Consider the following 12,774-nt stretch of genomic DNA (forward strand, 5'->3'; position numbering starts at 1 on the left):
ATGTGTGCGCACACATGTTGGACACCGTTTTCTAAGGAGAAGGCCTGGCATCCCGTGAGCTCTCTAACACGTCCAGGTGCAACTCCACTCGCTCTGTAGTTGAGAAAACGAGGGCCCCCCACAGGAGCCGATCTCTCAGTGTACCCCGTCAGCTCCCCCCAAAGTGACCACGAGTCTCCCTGCGACGGGGGAGCCTGTGAGTTCCTGGCCAGGCCCCGGTGCCCAAGACGCTTCACACACACCCTCGCCGCTCCCAGTGCGGCCCGTGGACCAGCGGGGGCGCCCCCTGGGGGCCTGTCGGACATGCAGGCCCCGCCCCGCCCGGCCCTCTGCTCAGACTCTGCCGCCAGCGGCTCCCAGGGGTGCCCGGCGGGTGTGAGAGGCCCCGGGAGGGCAGAGCCGCCGGGAGCTCACGGTGCCCGGTCCCACATGCAAGGGCGGAGGGGCCCGAGGGAGCCGCTCATCCTTCCCCCGCGGGGAGTCCCACGCGAATTCTGTTTCATCCGTAACCGCAGGCCCGAATCCAAAAGCCGGGGACCGTCTGGGGGACGTAAGACCGTCTCCGCCCCTCCCAGGCTCCGACGTCTCCGTGAGGGAGGAGTCGGACACGGAGCAGAACCAGAGTGACGAGGCCGACCCCGAGACGTCGCCCACCAAATCCCCCACGACACCCAAGCCCGTCAAGAGCAAAAATCCCTCAGGTACTGCTCACCAGAGGGCGTGCGGGGCCCCGGGCAGGGACCAGGTGGCCGAGCCCGAGAGAGAGAGAGAGAGAGAGAGAGAGAGAGAGAGAGAGAGAGAGAGAAACATCCATGGTGATGAGAATCACTGATCGGCTGCCTCCTGCACGCCCCACAACCCCGGCCTGTGCCCTGACCGGGAATCAAACCCTGACCTCCTCGTTCACAGGTCCACGCTCCACCACTGAGCCACACGGGCCGGGCCTAACAGTCATTACTGATAGCATCTGCAAACACAGAGCTTTTTGTAGGGTCCCCTACCTCCTTTCACCTTCACGCCCCTCCTTGAGGGGGGGCCTACCCCCACTATCCAGAGTTGCCTACTGAGAGTGGAGAGGTTAAGCAGCTACCCCGAGGCCACACAGCACGGAGGGAGGACGCGACGTGCAGGGCTCTGTACCCCGCCTGTGCCCCGCTGGGTCTCAGCGGCGACTGGGTCCGGGAGATGGAGAAGGCGGAGGGGGTGGCGCTGGGGTGGCACCGGGAGGGGGCGTGCAGAGCACACGCCCTGGGACCCTGGCCTTCCTTCCTCCGTAGAGTTCCCCCTCTTTTCCTACAACAACGGGGTGGTCATGCGGTCCTGTCGCGAGCTGGACAACAGCCGCAGCGGCCTGTCGGCGGCCTCCGCCTTCGCCATCGCCACCTCGGGCGCCAACGAGGGCCCCCCCAACAAGGAGAAGTACCGGAGGCTGTCCTTGGCCAGCACAGGTGCGGGGCGGGGGGGCTCGGCTCACGGGGGGCCCCTTCCTGCCGCCACCCGCTCTCCTCGTGGGCAGCCTGTGCCCAGAGGGAGGCCCGCTACCCACGGCGCCCGGTCATCCCCTCCCACCCGCGCACATGGGGGGCCCCGGTGGGCGGGGATGTCAGCCGTCCCGTCAGACGGGAGGAGCCGCCCAGCCCGCCAGGCCCGGGGCAGGTGAGGCGTGTGGGAGGTCGGTTCCGTGCCCCCGTGACCCTCTGCCCTCTGCCCTCTGCCCTCTGCCGCCAGGCTTCCCCCCGGACCAGAGGAACGGGGACAAGGAGTTCGTGATCCGCAGGGCGGCCACCAACCGCGTGCTGAACGTGCTGCGGCACTGGGTGTCCAAGCACGCGCAGGTGGGCGGGGCCAGGGACAGATGGGCGGGGACGGGCACTGGGTGTCCAAGCACGCGCAGGTGGGCGGGGCCAGGGACAGATGGGCGGGGACGGGCACTGGGTGTCCAAGCACGCGCAGGTGGGCGGGGATGGGGACAGATGGGCGGGGCCTGGCACTGGGTGTCCAAGCACGCGCAGGTGGGCGGGGCCGGGGACAGATGGGCGGGGCCTGGCACTGGGTGTCCAAGCACGCGCAGGTGGGCGGGGATGGGGACAGATGGGCGGGGCCTGGCACTGGGTGTCCAAGCACGCGCAGGTGGGCGGGGCCGGGGACAGATGGGCGGGGCCTGGCACTGGGTGTCCAAGCACGCGCAGGTGGGCGGGGATGGGGACAGATGGGCGGGGCCTGGCACTGGGTGTCCAAGCACGCGCAGGTGGGCGGGGCCGGGGACAGATGGGCGGGGCCTGGCACTGGGTGTCCAAGCACGCGCAGGTGGGCGGGTACTGGACGGGACGGGGGCGGGGACGGGATGCGGGGGAGTTGGGGGCCGGGTGGGCCGGGCCTGGCGCGGGCTGGGCACAGAGGGGTGGGCACAGATCTGGGGAGAGGGGGCAGCGGGGGGCGGCGGGGGCGGCGGAAGGGGAAGCCTGGGCGCCAGCTGCCGTCTTAGACCCTGGGGAGGGGACCAGGGACATTCAAGGGCAGGCGCACCCCAGCCTCTGGGACGTGGGAAGCCGAGCTGGCTGGGCTCCTGCCTCTCGGGGTGCAAGGTAGGTCTGCACCTCCCAGGGCCCTTGCCCAGGCCCGGCCTCCCAGGCACCAGCAGCCAACGCCATGTGCCTTTCACGGGGAGGTCTGCGGGCGCTGCTGGGGTCCCGCCAGGCCCGGTGAGAGGGGAGTGAGGGGGCGCCTCGGCGGGTGGGCCTGGAAACCACCGCCGCCGCCCCGGGCCTGAGCCGGGCCCCCTCGGGCAGCTGGGACGGAGTGGCCACAGCCCGGCGCCTCTCTCGCAGGACTTCGAGACCAACAAGGAGCTCAAGAGCAAGGTGGTGGGCTTCCTGGAGGAGGTGACACGCAACCCCGAGCTGCTGACCCAGGAGCGGAAGGCGGCCGCCAACATCGTGCGGTGGGGCCTGGGGCTGGGAGAGCTGGGACGGACTGGGGGGCTGGGAGGGCGCTGGGATTAGCCAGCCGCTGACCCACGGGGGTGGCCAGCAGCCGGGGCGGTCACCCCTGGAGCAGCCAGGCAGGAGAGCCTGGGAGAGGTGGGTGCCTGGAGGCAAAGGGGGTGCAGGCAGCTCATCTCCGCGTCTGGCCCCCAGGACGCTGACGCAGGAGGACCCCGGGGACAACCAGATTACGCTGGAGGAGATCACGCAGCTGGTGAGCCGGGCCGCTGCCCCCAGCACCCCCTGAGCAAGCACAGCCACCCTGGCCAGACCCTGCCCCCAGCCCCAGGGCGGCACCGGGGGAGGGGGCCGGGGGGGGGGGGGGCTCGTGCTGGAACCCACCCTCGCCACTGGGGCCGGAAGGGGTTGCACAGACGGCTCCTCGCACACTGGCCGTGGGAGGAGGGGTCACCCTGCACCTCCCTGCAGGGGAGCGGCCACCCTGGGCCCCCGCCGCCCGATGGGGTGCGGCTGGACTCTGCACCCCTCGAGGGCAAAGGCCTGAGACCCTTCCCGACCACGTGCCCTGAGCTGCCGGGGCCTGGGAGCCCGTGTGGCGAACGTCCCGCTTGCAGGAGGCCCCGGGGCCTCAGGGCGCCTTCTTGCTTGAGGGCTCCCCCAAGCCCTGCGGAAGGAGGAGCAGGCTGTACCCCTCGCCCCCCGCCTCTGCTCCCAGGCGCACCCTCTCTCCTAGGCCCAGCAAAGGGAGCCCTAGCTGGTGTGGCTCAGTGGATAGAGCATCGGCCTGCAGACTGAAGGGTCCCGGGTTCAATTCCCGGTCAGGGCACAGGCCCGGGTTGTGGGCTCCGTCCCAGTGGGGGGTGTGCAGGAGGCAGCCGATCCATGATTCTCTCTCATCATTGATGTTTCTCTCTCTCTCTCCCTCTCCCTTCCTCTCTGAAGTCAATAAAGATACATTTTTTAAAAGAACGTAGGTTATAAAAAAAGGGGGGGAGCCGAGGGGCGGTCTTCCCCTCCTGCCCAGCCTGCCTTCTCCCGCCAGGCCTCCCCACCCCCACCCCGGGCTCTTGGCCCCAACAGGCCAGCCCTCCTGGCCCTCCTCTCCCATCTGGTCTGCCAGGCGGGGCCTCCCCAGTCACATCCGTCCGTCCACCTGCCCCCCAGTCTGTGGAGGTCCCCTGGGGCTAAGGGGGCTACGCAGGTTAACGCGGACCTGCCTCCTCAGGCCACGGGCGTGAAGGCCGAGCCCTTTGAGAGCCACTCGGCCCTGGAGATTGCGGAGCAGCTGACCCTGCTGGACCACCTGGTCTTCAAGAAGATCCCTTACGAGTGAGTGAGTGGGCGGGTGCCGGCCGCCCTCCCCCGAGCCCCCCAAGTGACAGCCTCAACGGCAAAGGGATCAGGAGGGCCACCTGACCGCCCCGCCCCCGTCCTGGGGGCCCCTCGCGTCTCTGCAGGGAGTTCTTCGGACAAGGCTGGATGAAACTGGAGAAGAACGAGAGGACCCCCTACATCATGAAAACCACGAAGCACTTCAACGACGTGAGTGTGGGCGGTGGCCGTCCTTTCTCTCCGGCTCGGCCCCGGCAGGCCCGGCGAGGGGCTGGGGGAGAACGGACCCCCCCACCCCGACCCCACACACACACACACACACACACCCCCGCCACGTCCCTGCTCCTCTGAGCAGCTTCGTGCTGAGACCGCCTGCATGAGGGAGGGAAGGAGATTTGGAGGGACAGGGATGAGGGCCCCTTGCTGTGCTCACTTTTTTTTAATACATTTTTATCGATGTCAGAGAGGGAGGGAGAGGGAGAGAGAGAGACAGCCATCACGGATCGGCCGCCTCCTGCACGCCCCCCACTGGGGATCGAGCCCACAACCCGGGCCTGTGCCCTGACCAGGAATCGAACCCTGACCGCCTGGTTCCTAGGTCGACGCTCAGCCACAGAGCCACGCCGGCCGGGCATCTATTACACTTTTCAGTACAGTGAGGGGAGCTTAGGAAAAAAGGGACGTTACAGTGTATTGAAAGGCGGGTTCCTTACCGTCAGGTTAGCTACAGCGGCAGCAAGGGCAACCACGAAATCCAGGATTTCAGGGGGTAGACATTCTAAGACGTATTTCTTACTCATTTAGCAGGTGATTTGAGGGAAATAAAATATATTTGTATTGATGTCAGAGAGGAAGGGAGAGGGAGAGAGAGAGAAATATCAATGAGGAGAGAGAATCATGGACTGGCTGCCTCCTGTACGCCCCACACTGGGGATCGAACCCTCATCCCAGGCATGTGCCCTGATGGGAAATCGAACCGTGACCTCCTGGTTCCTAGGTCGACGCTCAGCCACGGAGCCACATCGACTTTTCCGTTTCTTTCCTGGCGGGTTAACCGTGGCCTGAGAACGCGTTTCATCTGGCACAGCCATTTCTGCTGTAGCCGGTCCCTCTGGCGTCAGGTCCTCTGTCTGCCTGAACGGACTGGCTAGGGCCTCCTTCAGGGCCAGCACCGGGCAAGGCAAGCCGGTGCCCAGGGGGCGGAACCCAAGGAGCCGCCCCCCTCCCGGGCCTCAGTGCAGGCCCCTAAGACAGTGAATCTCATTGTTGGATTTGGAGAGAACGCCTCTCGTATGGCCCCGTTTAGGATGCTGTGCGTCCCATGCATTGCTTTGGGAAAATGGCATCTCGCCCTGGCCGGTGTGGCTCAGTGGATAGAGCGTCGGCCCTCGGACGGAGGGGTCCCGGGTTCGATTCCGGTCGGGGCCTCATGCCTGGGATGAGGGCTCGATCCCCAGTGGGGGGCGTGCAGGAGGCAGCCGATCCATGATTCTCTCTCGTCATGGATGTTTCTCTCTCTCCCTCTCCCTTTGTCTCTGAAATCAATAAACATATATTTTTAAAAAAGAGCCCTGGCCGGTGGCTGGAGGGTCCCAGGTTTGATTCCGGTCAAGGGCATGTACCTTGGTTGTGGGCACATCCCCAGTAGGGGGCGTGCAGGAGGCAGCTGATCGATGTTTCTCTCTCATCGATGTTTTTAGCTCTCTCTCCCTTCCTCTCTGTGAAAATGGATAAACTATAGGTCTTTTTCTTCCTTATTCTAACCTACGACAGCCTTCAGTAACCGTTTTCATTTGTCTCTGTTTTTCGTATGCCGTCTACCTGCAGCCCAGGTCATTCAGATTCCCGCTAGCAGTCTGAAGATTATCCGGTTTCATGTGTCCTCTCATTGGTCTTCCTGGTCCTGAGAAAAACTTCTCGTGTCTGTCTGTGGTGTCCTTAGCTGTCCCTAAGCCTTCTCTCGGGATTTGCAGAGCGTCTGCAGGTCACGGTGACCTGTCACCTTGACGACACTCATTCCTCTCGCCCTTCTTTCTTGTCTTATCGCATGGGCTTCAAGATCAGTAACCTGATCGCTTCCGAAATAATCCGCAACGAGGACATCAGCGCCCGGGTGAGCGCCATCGAGAAGTGGGTGGCCGTGGCCGACATCTGCCGCTGCCTGCACAACTACAACGCCGTGCTGGAGATCACGTCCTCCATGAACCGCAGCGCCATCTTCCGGCTGAAGAAGACCTGGCTCAAAGTCTCCAAGCAGGTGTGGGCGGGCAGCGGGCACCCCGGATGGGGCTGGGGCTGGGGCTGGGGCTGGGCTGGGGCTGGACTGGGGCTGGGATGGGCTGGGATGGGGCTGGGGCTGGGGCTGGGGCTGGGGCTGGGGCTAGGGCTGGGGCTGGGATGGGCTGGGGCTGGGATGGGCTGGGGCTGGGGCTGGGCTGGGCTGGGCTGGGCTGGGCTGGGGCTGGGCTGGGCTGGGGCTGGGCTGGGGCTGGACTGGGGCTGGGCTGGGGCTGGGGCTGGGGCTGGGCTGGGGCTGGGGCTGGGGCTGGGATGGGCTGGGGCTGGGGCTGGGGCTGGGGCTGGGCTGGGGCTGGGGCTGGGGCTGGACTGGGGCTGGGATGGGCTGGGACTGGGGCTGGGGCTGGGGCTGGGGCTGGGGCTAGGGCTGGGCTGGACTGGGGCTGGGGCTGGGGCTGGGGCTGGGATGGGCTGGGGCTGGGGCTGGGGCTGGGCTGGACTGGGGCTGGGGCTGGGCTGAGGCTGGGATGGGCTGGGGCTGGGGCTGGGATGGGCTGGGGCTGGGGCTGGGGCTGGGCTGGGCTGGGATGGGCTGGGACTGGGGCTGGGGCTGGGGCTGGGGCTGGGCTGGGCTGGGCTGGGCTGGGGCTGGGGCTGGGCTGGGGCTGGGATGGGCTGGGGCTGGGGCTGGGGCTGGGCTGGGCTGGGCTGGGCTGGGGCTGGGGCTGGGCTGGGATGGGCTGGGGCTGGGGCTGGGGCTGGGGCTGGGGCTGGGATGGGCTGAGGCTGGGATGGGCTGGGGCTGGGCTGGGCTGGGACTGGGGCTAGGGCTGGGCTGGGGCTGGGCTGGGGCTGGGCTGGGGCTGGGGCTGGGGCTGGGGCTGGGCTGGGGCTGGGGCTGGGGCTGGGATGGGCTGGGGCTGGGGCGGGGTTGGGGGGCTGGGGCTGGGCTGGGCTGGGGCTGGGATGGGCTGGGGCTGGGGCGGGGTTGGGGGGCTGGGGCTGGGCTGGGCTGGGGCTGGGATGGGCTGGGCTGGGCTGGGCTGGGGCTGGGGCTGGGGCGGGGTTGGGGGGCTGGGGTTGGGGCGGGGTTGGGAGGCTGGGGCTGGGGCTGGGCTGGGGCTGGGGCTGGTAGGCTGGGCTGGGGCTGGGGCTGGGCTGGGCTGGTAGGCTGGGCTGGGGCCGGGGCTGGGGCTGGGGCTGGGCTGGTAGGCTGGGCTGGGGCCGGGGCTGGGGCTGGGGCTGGGGCTGGGCTGGGCTGGTAGGCTGGGCTGGGGCCGGGGCCAGGGCTGGGGCTGGGGCTGGGGCTGGGCCGTGGCAGGGCTTCCAGGGTGCTGGACACTGGTCAGCCGTAGGTGGACAAAGGGCAAGGTGGGGGCCAGCACTCCGGGGTACGACAGAGAACTTCTCCTCCTGCATCGCCGGGGACCAGGGAGCAGCCCACAGTGTGGCACGGGAACCGGGCGTCTGTAACTCCACTTGAAGAATGAATACCCCGAAGTGGGGACTATAAGGTCGTGACTGTTGATCCCAACAGTCTTTTCCTTGAGCTGGGACAAGCGTGGGGGCTTCGCGGGGACCCCCGCCCACACCTCCTCAGGACCCTGACCTCCCCCAACCCCTGCCCCCCAGAGCTCTATTCGGTCCGACTACCCAGCGGCCAGTGGGCGATCTTCTGTGGGGGCTTGATCTTGATTTCTCCACATCCCGGCTCTGGACACCCGTCGGAGGGTCCTGCCTGGGGACTGAGTGCCCTGCCCGGATCCGAGCGGCAGTTCTGAAAGCAGGGCGTGTCCTTGGCACAGAGGGGGTGCCCCAGCCACTGCGGGCATGTGTGCAGGGGCAGTGTGGGCACCACAGAGGCCAGGGCCAGCCTCCAAGGCCCCGGTGACGTTTTGTTTTGTGTTGTTTGTTAATCCTCACCTGGAGTTTTCCATCGATTTTAGAGAGAGTGGAGGGGAGAGGGAGAGACAGACACATCGATGGGCTGCCTCCTGCACGCGCCCCGACCAGGGCCGGGGATCGAACCTGCAACCGAGGTACATGCCCTTGAACGGGAATCCAACCCGAGAGCCTTCGGTCTGCGGGCTGACGCTCTAACCATTGAGCAACACCGCCAGAGCGTCTGGGGACTTTTTTTGCTGTCTTTTCCCTTAATTCCTAAACGTGGGCGGGTTCCCCATAGAGAAACGTGAAGGTGTGAGAAGCCAGTCATTTCCTCTGGGTGCCGGCTCCCAGGGGTGACCCGCCGGGTCCTCCTCCAACCTCCAGGTCTGGGGTCCCTCCACGCCCCACTTGGCGTGTGTGTGGCGGGGGCAGGGCGCACAAGGATCCTCAGGAGTTTGGGGTCATGGCTCCCAGGCCCAGGAAGGGCCCGATTGGAGCCCCTGAGTCCGCCCACGGAGGGCAGAGCACACGTGGTCCTGGAGCCAGCCTTGGAGACACGGAGCGGGGGGCGCGGAGGGGGGCGCATGCAGTGTGGGGGCGCGTGGAGTAGGGGCATGCAGAGTGGGGGCGCGGGGAATGTGGACGCGTGGAGTGGGGGCGGAGGGCGTGGGGGCGCGCGTGTGGGCCCGGGGAGTGGGGACGCAAGGAGTGGGGGCGGGGGGTGGGGACGCACGGAGTGGTAGCGGAGGGCGTGGGGGCGCGCGTGTGGGCGCGGGGAGTGGGGACGCAAGGAGTGGGGGTGCGCGGAGAGTGTGGCGCGCGGAGTGGGGGGCACGCGTGTGGGCACGGGGAGTGTGGCACGCGGAGTGGGGCGCACGGAGTGGAGGCGCGCAGAGTGTGGCGCGCGGAGTGGGGCGCACGGAGTGGAGGCACGCGGAGTGGAGGCGCGCAGAGTGTGACGCGCGGAGTGGGGGGGTGCGCGGAGTGAGGCGCACGGAGTGAAGGCGCAGGGAGTGGGGGCATGCGGACTGGAGGCGCGGGGAGTGGACGCGCGGAGTGGGGGCATGCGGAGTGGAGGCACGCAGAGTAGGGCGCACAGAGTAGGGGGCGCGGGAGTGGAGGCGCAGGGAGTGGGGGCATGCGGAGTGGAGGCGCAAGGAGTGGGGGCATGCGGAGTGGAGGCACGCAGAGTAGGGCGCACAGAGTAGGGGGCATGCGGAGTGGAGGCGCAGGGAGTGGGGCATGCGGAGTGGGGGCGTGCGGAGTGGAGGCGCAGGGAGTGGGGCATGCGGAGTGGGGGCGTGCGGAGTGGAGGCGCGCGGAGTGGAGGCGCAGGGAGTGGAGGCACGCAGAGTGGGGCGCGCGGAGTGGAGGCGCGCGGAGTGGGGCGCAGGCCACGGGCTAGTGGCGCTTCGATCCCTTGCAGACCAAAGCGCTGATCGACAAGCTGCAGAAGCTCGTGTCCTCGGACGGCAGGTTCAAGAACCTGCGGGAGGCGCTGAAGAAGTGAGTGTGGGTCCCTCCCTCCGTGGGACTGCGCCGCGCGGCACCCCCCCCCCCACATCTGGCTGGAGCAGGAGTCTGTCTGTCTGTCTGTGTGTCTGTGTGTCCGTCTGTCTCCCCACCAGACCCCCTAGGCGTCCCAGACCGCCCCCCAACCTCCCCCCCTCCCCGGGGCGGGTCAGCCTTGTCCTCCGTCCCCTGCCGGAGAGACTTCAGTCTGGGGGCCCTTCCCGGGGGACAGGCCCAGGGAGGACCCCCGAGTCCTTGATTCTAAAATGCACGGTGTTGGGTTTTTTTTTTTGTTTTTTTTTAACATTTTAGCATTTCTGACACTGGGATACGTCTTAAAGGCGACCTCTGTGTTGGATAGGAGTGTTTTTACTTCCCCTGCTTGGGATCAGGCCTCAAAACAAAAGCGCCGCCCTGGCCGGTGCTGCTCAGTGGTTAGAGCATCGGGGTTCGATTCCTGGTCAAAGGCAGGTACCTCGGTTGTGGATTTTTAAAAATTACTTTTATTTATTTATTTGGTTAATCCTCACCCGAGGATGTTTTTCCATTGATTTTTTTTTTAGAGAGAGAGTGGAAGGGAGGGGGGGGAGAGAGAGAAACATCAATGTGAGAGAGACACAGCCATTGGCTGCCTCCCCCATGCACCCCGGCCGGGGATGGAGCCTGCCACGTGCCCTTGACCGGCATCAAACCCGAGACCCTCCGGTCCGCAGGCCGGTGCTCTGTCCACTGAGCCACACCGGCCCGGCTCGGGGGCAGGTTTGACCGCAGTCTTGGCCGGGATGCGGGAGAGTCAACCAGCGGAGGCGTCTCTCCCACATCGATGTTTCTCTCCGTCTTCCCCTCCCCTCTCCCCCGCGATGAACGGGGAAGGCCTGGGGTGAGGACTTAAAAAGCACCTTCCCAGGCAGTGCGTCTTAGAATCAAGCCAACGCCCTTCCGCCCGCAGCTGCCCCTCGGTCTGCAGGCCCCCCCCCCCGCCCCCCCCCGCCCCAGCTCCTGCCGCTCATCCACGTGCCCCTGAGCGCTGTCAGCCCTGGCGGGTCCCCGAGAGCAGGAAGGTCCCTGTAGGGGGCCGGGCCTGTCCCCTCAGGGCAGCTGGGAGCCTCCTGGCCCCGCCCACCAGATGCCGGCGACCCCGCCCGGAGTGACCCCGCCCTGCGTGACCCCAACCCTGAGTGATTCCCAGCCCCAGCGACCCCGCCCCCAGCGACCCCGCCTTGCGTGACCCCACCCTGAGTTACCTCGCCCCCAGCGACCCCAATCCTGAGTAACCCTCGCCCGGAGTGACCCCGCCTTGAGCGACCCCCATCCTGAGTGGCCTCGCCCCCAGTGACCCGCCCTGAGTGATTCCCACCCTCAGTGACCCCGCCCCGAGTGACCCCCGCCCCGAGTGACCCCCGCCCCGAGTGACCCCCGCCCGGAATGACCTCGAGTGACCCCGCCCCGAGCGACCCCTCCCCAGCGACCCGCCCCGAGCGACCCCCATCCTGAGTGACCCCAACCTGAGTGACCCGCCCCCAGCGCCGACCCAGGAGAGCCCCGACCTGCCAGACGCCCCCGGAGCCACCCTGCGGACAGCCCCTCCTGTGCCCCCGCCAGGACCCTGCGGACAGCCCAGGCAGGGGGCCCTGGACACGCGGCCCCAGCTCACAGGAGGGGGCAGCCATGCCCGTCCCCCCTCTCCCCGCCTGACTGGCTACCCCCGGGCCAGGGAGAGACACGGGGAGCCCCTGGTTACCATGGAGACCCGGACGCCTCCCGTCTCTCAGGGGCCCGCGGGTGCCTGCGGATGGGGAGCCCCGCTCCAGGCTCAGCACCCCCCGGGCCGTCAGCACTGGGCCCGCACCCCGGCCCGCCTGTCCGTCCGTCCCTCCCCGTGTCCTCCCGTCTGGTCTGTCCCCGCTCCGTGTCCATGGCCTGACCATCCCGCTCTGTTTGTGTCCTCAGACCGCGTTGCCCCTCCGTGCCGCCCGCCGTGTGTCCCCCGCCCGGGCTCCCGGAGCCCCGTGGACTGTGCTTGTGGGGAGCTCCCCTCCGTGCATTCACCACCCGTGCGTCCGTCCGTCCGTGCGTGCGTCCGCCCGCCCCCGGCGCCTCCATCCGCCTCCTTCACATGGCTTCTCGGCCGCCTCCGCCTCCGCGGCCCGCGGGGCCCTATTCTGTCTGCGTCCCCACCCTCCCCACCCCTCCCCCAGGGCCCCTGGGCCCGTGGAAGTGCCTCTCCCCACGCCTGGCCCTGCCACGCGGGGCGCGGGGCCAGCCGGCACGGGAGGTGGGGGGGCCGGGCACAGACGGGTGCTCACTTCAGGGCCACGCGCCCCGCCCTGCAGAGGGGGGCGAGGTTGGGGCCACCTGAGGCCCCACGGTTTCCCAGAGAGCCAGCTGCGTGGGCCCAGCGGGCGGAGGGCGGGAGGGGGCAGTCGTGGGCGCAGACAGGGAGCCGGGAGGGGCCTCACCCCTTGTCCCCGCCCCTTTCCCTAAAATACTCAGTGTTGTGCCAGCACCTTTGCCAGCCAAGACTGCTCCCCAAGTCTCCCTCCCTCCCCCCCAGCCTCTCTTCTATTTTTTTAAATATATTTTATTGATTTTTACAGAGGAAGGGAGAGGGATAGAGAGCTAGAAACATCGATGAGAGAGAAACATCGATCAGCTGCCTCCTGCACACTCCCACCTGGGGATGTGGCCACAACCAAGGTCCATGTCCTTGACCGGAATCGAACCCGGGACCCTTCAGTCCGCAGGCCGACGCTCTATCCACTGAGCCAAACTGGTCAGGGCTATTTTTATTTTTTAAAAAACATATTTCTTTATTGATGTCAGAGAGGAAGGGAGAGGGAGAGATAGAAACATCCATGAG

At 67.3% G+C, this 12,774-nt stretch overlaps 1 protein-coding gene across 1 annotated transcript in view; it reads left to right on the forward strand.

Annotated features, from left to right (window-relative positions):
- Positions 1 to 12,774, forward strand: part of RASGRF1 (Ras protein specific guanine nucleotide releasing factor 1) — a 58,728-nt gene that overhangs the window by 40,911 nt on the left and 5,043 nt on the right. The window contains exons 16-24 of the mRNA XM_080651818.1: positions 516 to 701; positions 1,278 to 1,448; positions 1,729 to 1,835; positions 2,829 to 2,941; positions 3,138 to 3,198; positions 4,171 to 4,274; positions 4,403 to 4,487; positions 6,337 to 6,534; positions 9,829 to 9,908. Coding sequence (XP_080507944.1) covers positions 516 to 701; positions 1,278 to 1,448; positions 1,729 to 1,835; positions 2,829 to 2,941; positions 3,138 to 3,198; positions 4,171 to 4,274; positions 4,403 to 4,487; positions 6,337 to 6,534; positions 9,829 to 9,908 — 1,105 coding nt within the window. The remainder of the gene's footprint in view (positions 1 to 515; positions 702 to 1,277; positions 1,449 to 1,728; positions 1,836 to 2,828; positions 2,942 to 3,137; positions 3,199 to 4,170; positions 4,275 to 4,402; positions 4,488 to 6,336; positions 6,535 to 9,828; positions 9,909 to 12,774) is intronic.

This window comes from Plecotus auritus (assembly GCF_963455305.1).
Source record: "Plecotus auritus genome assembly, chromosome: 15".
NCBI lineage: Eukaryota > Metazoa > Chordata > Mammalia > Chiroptera > Vespertilionidae > Plecotus > Plecotus auritus.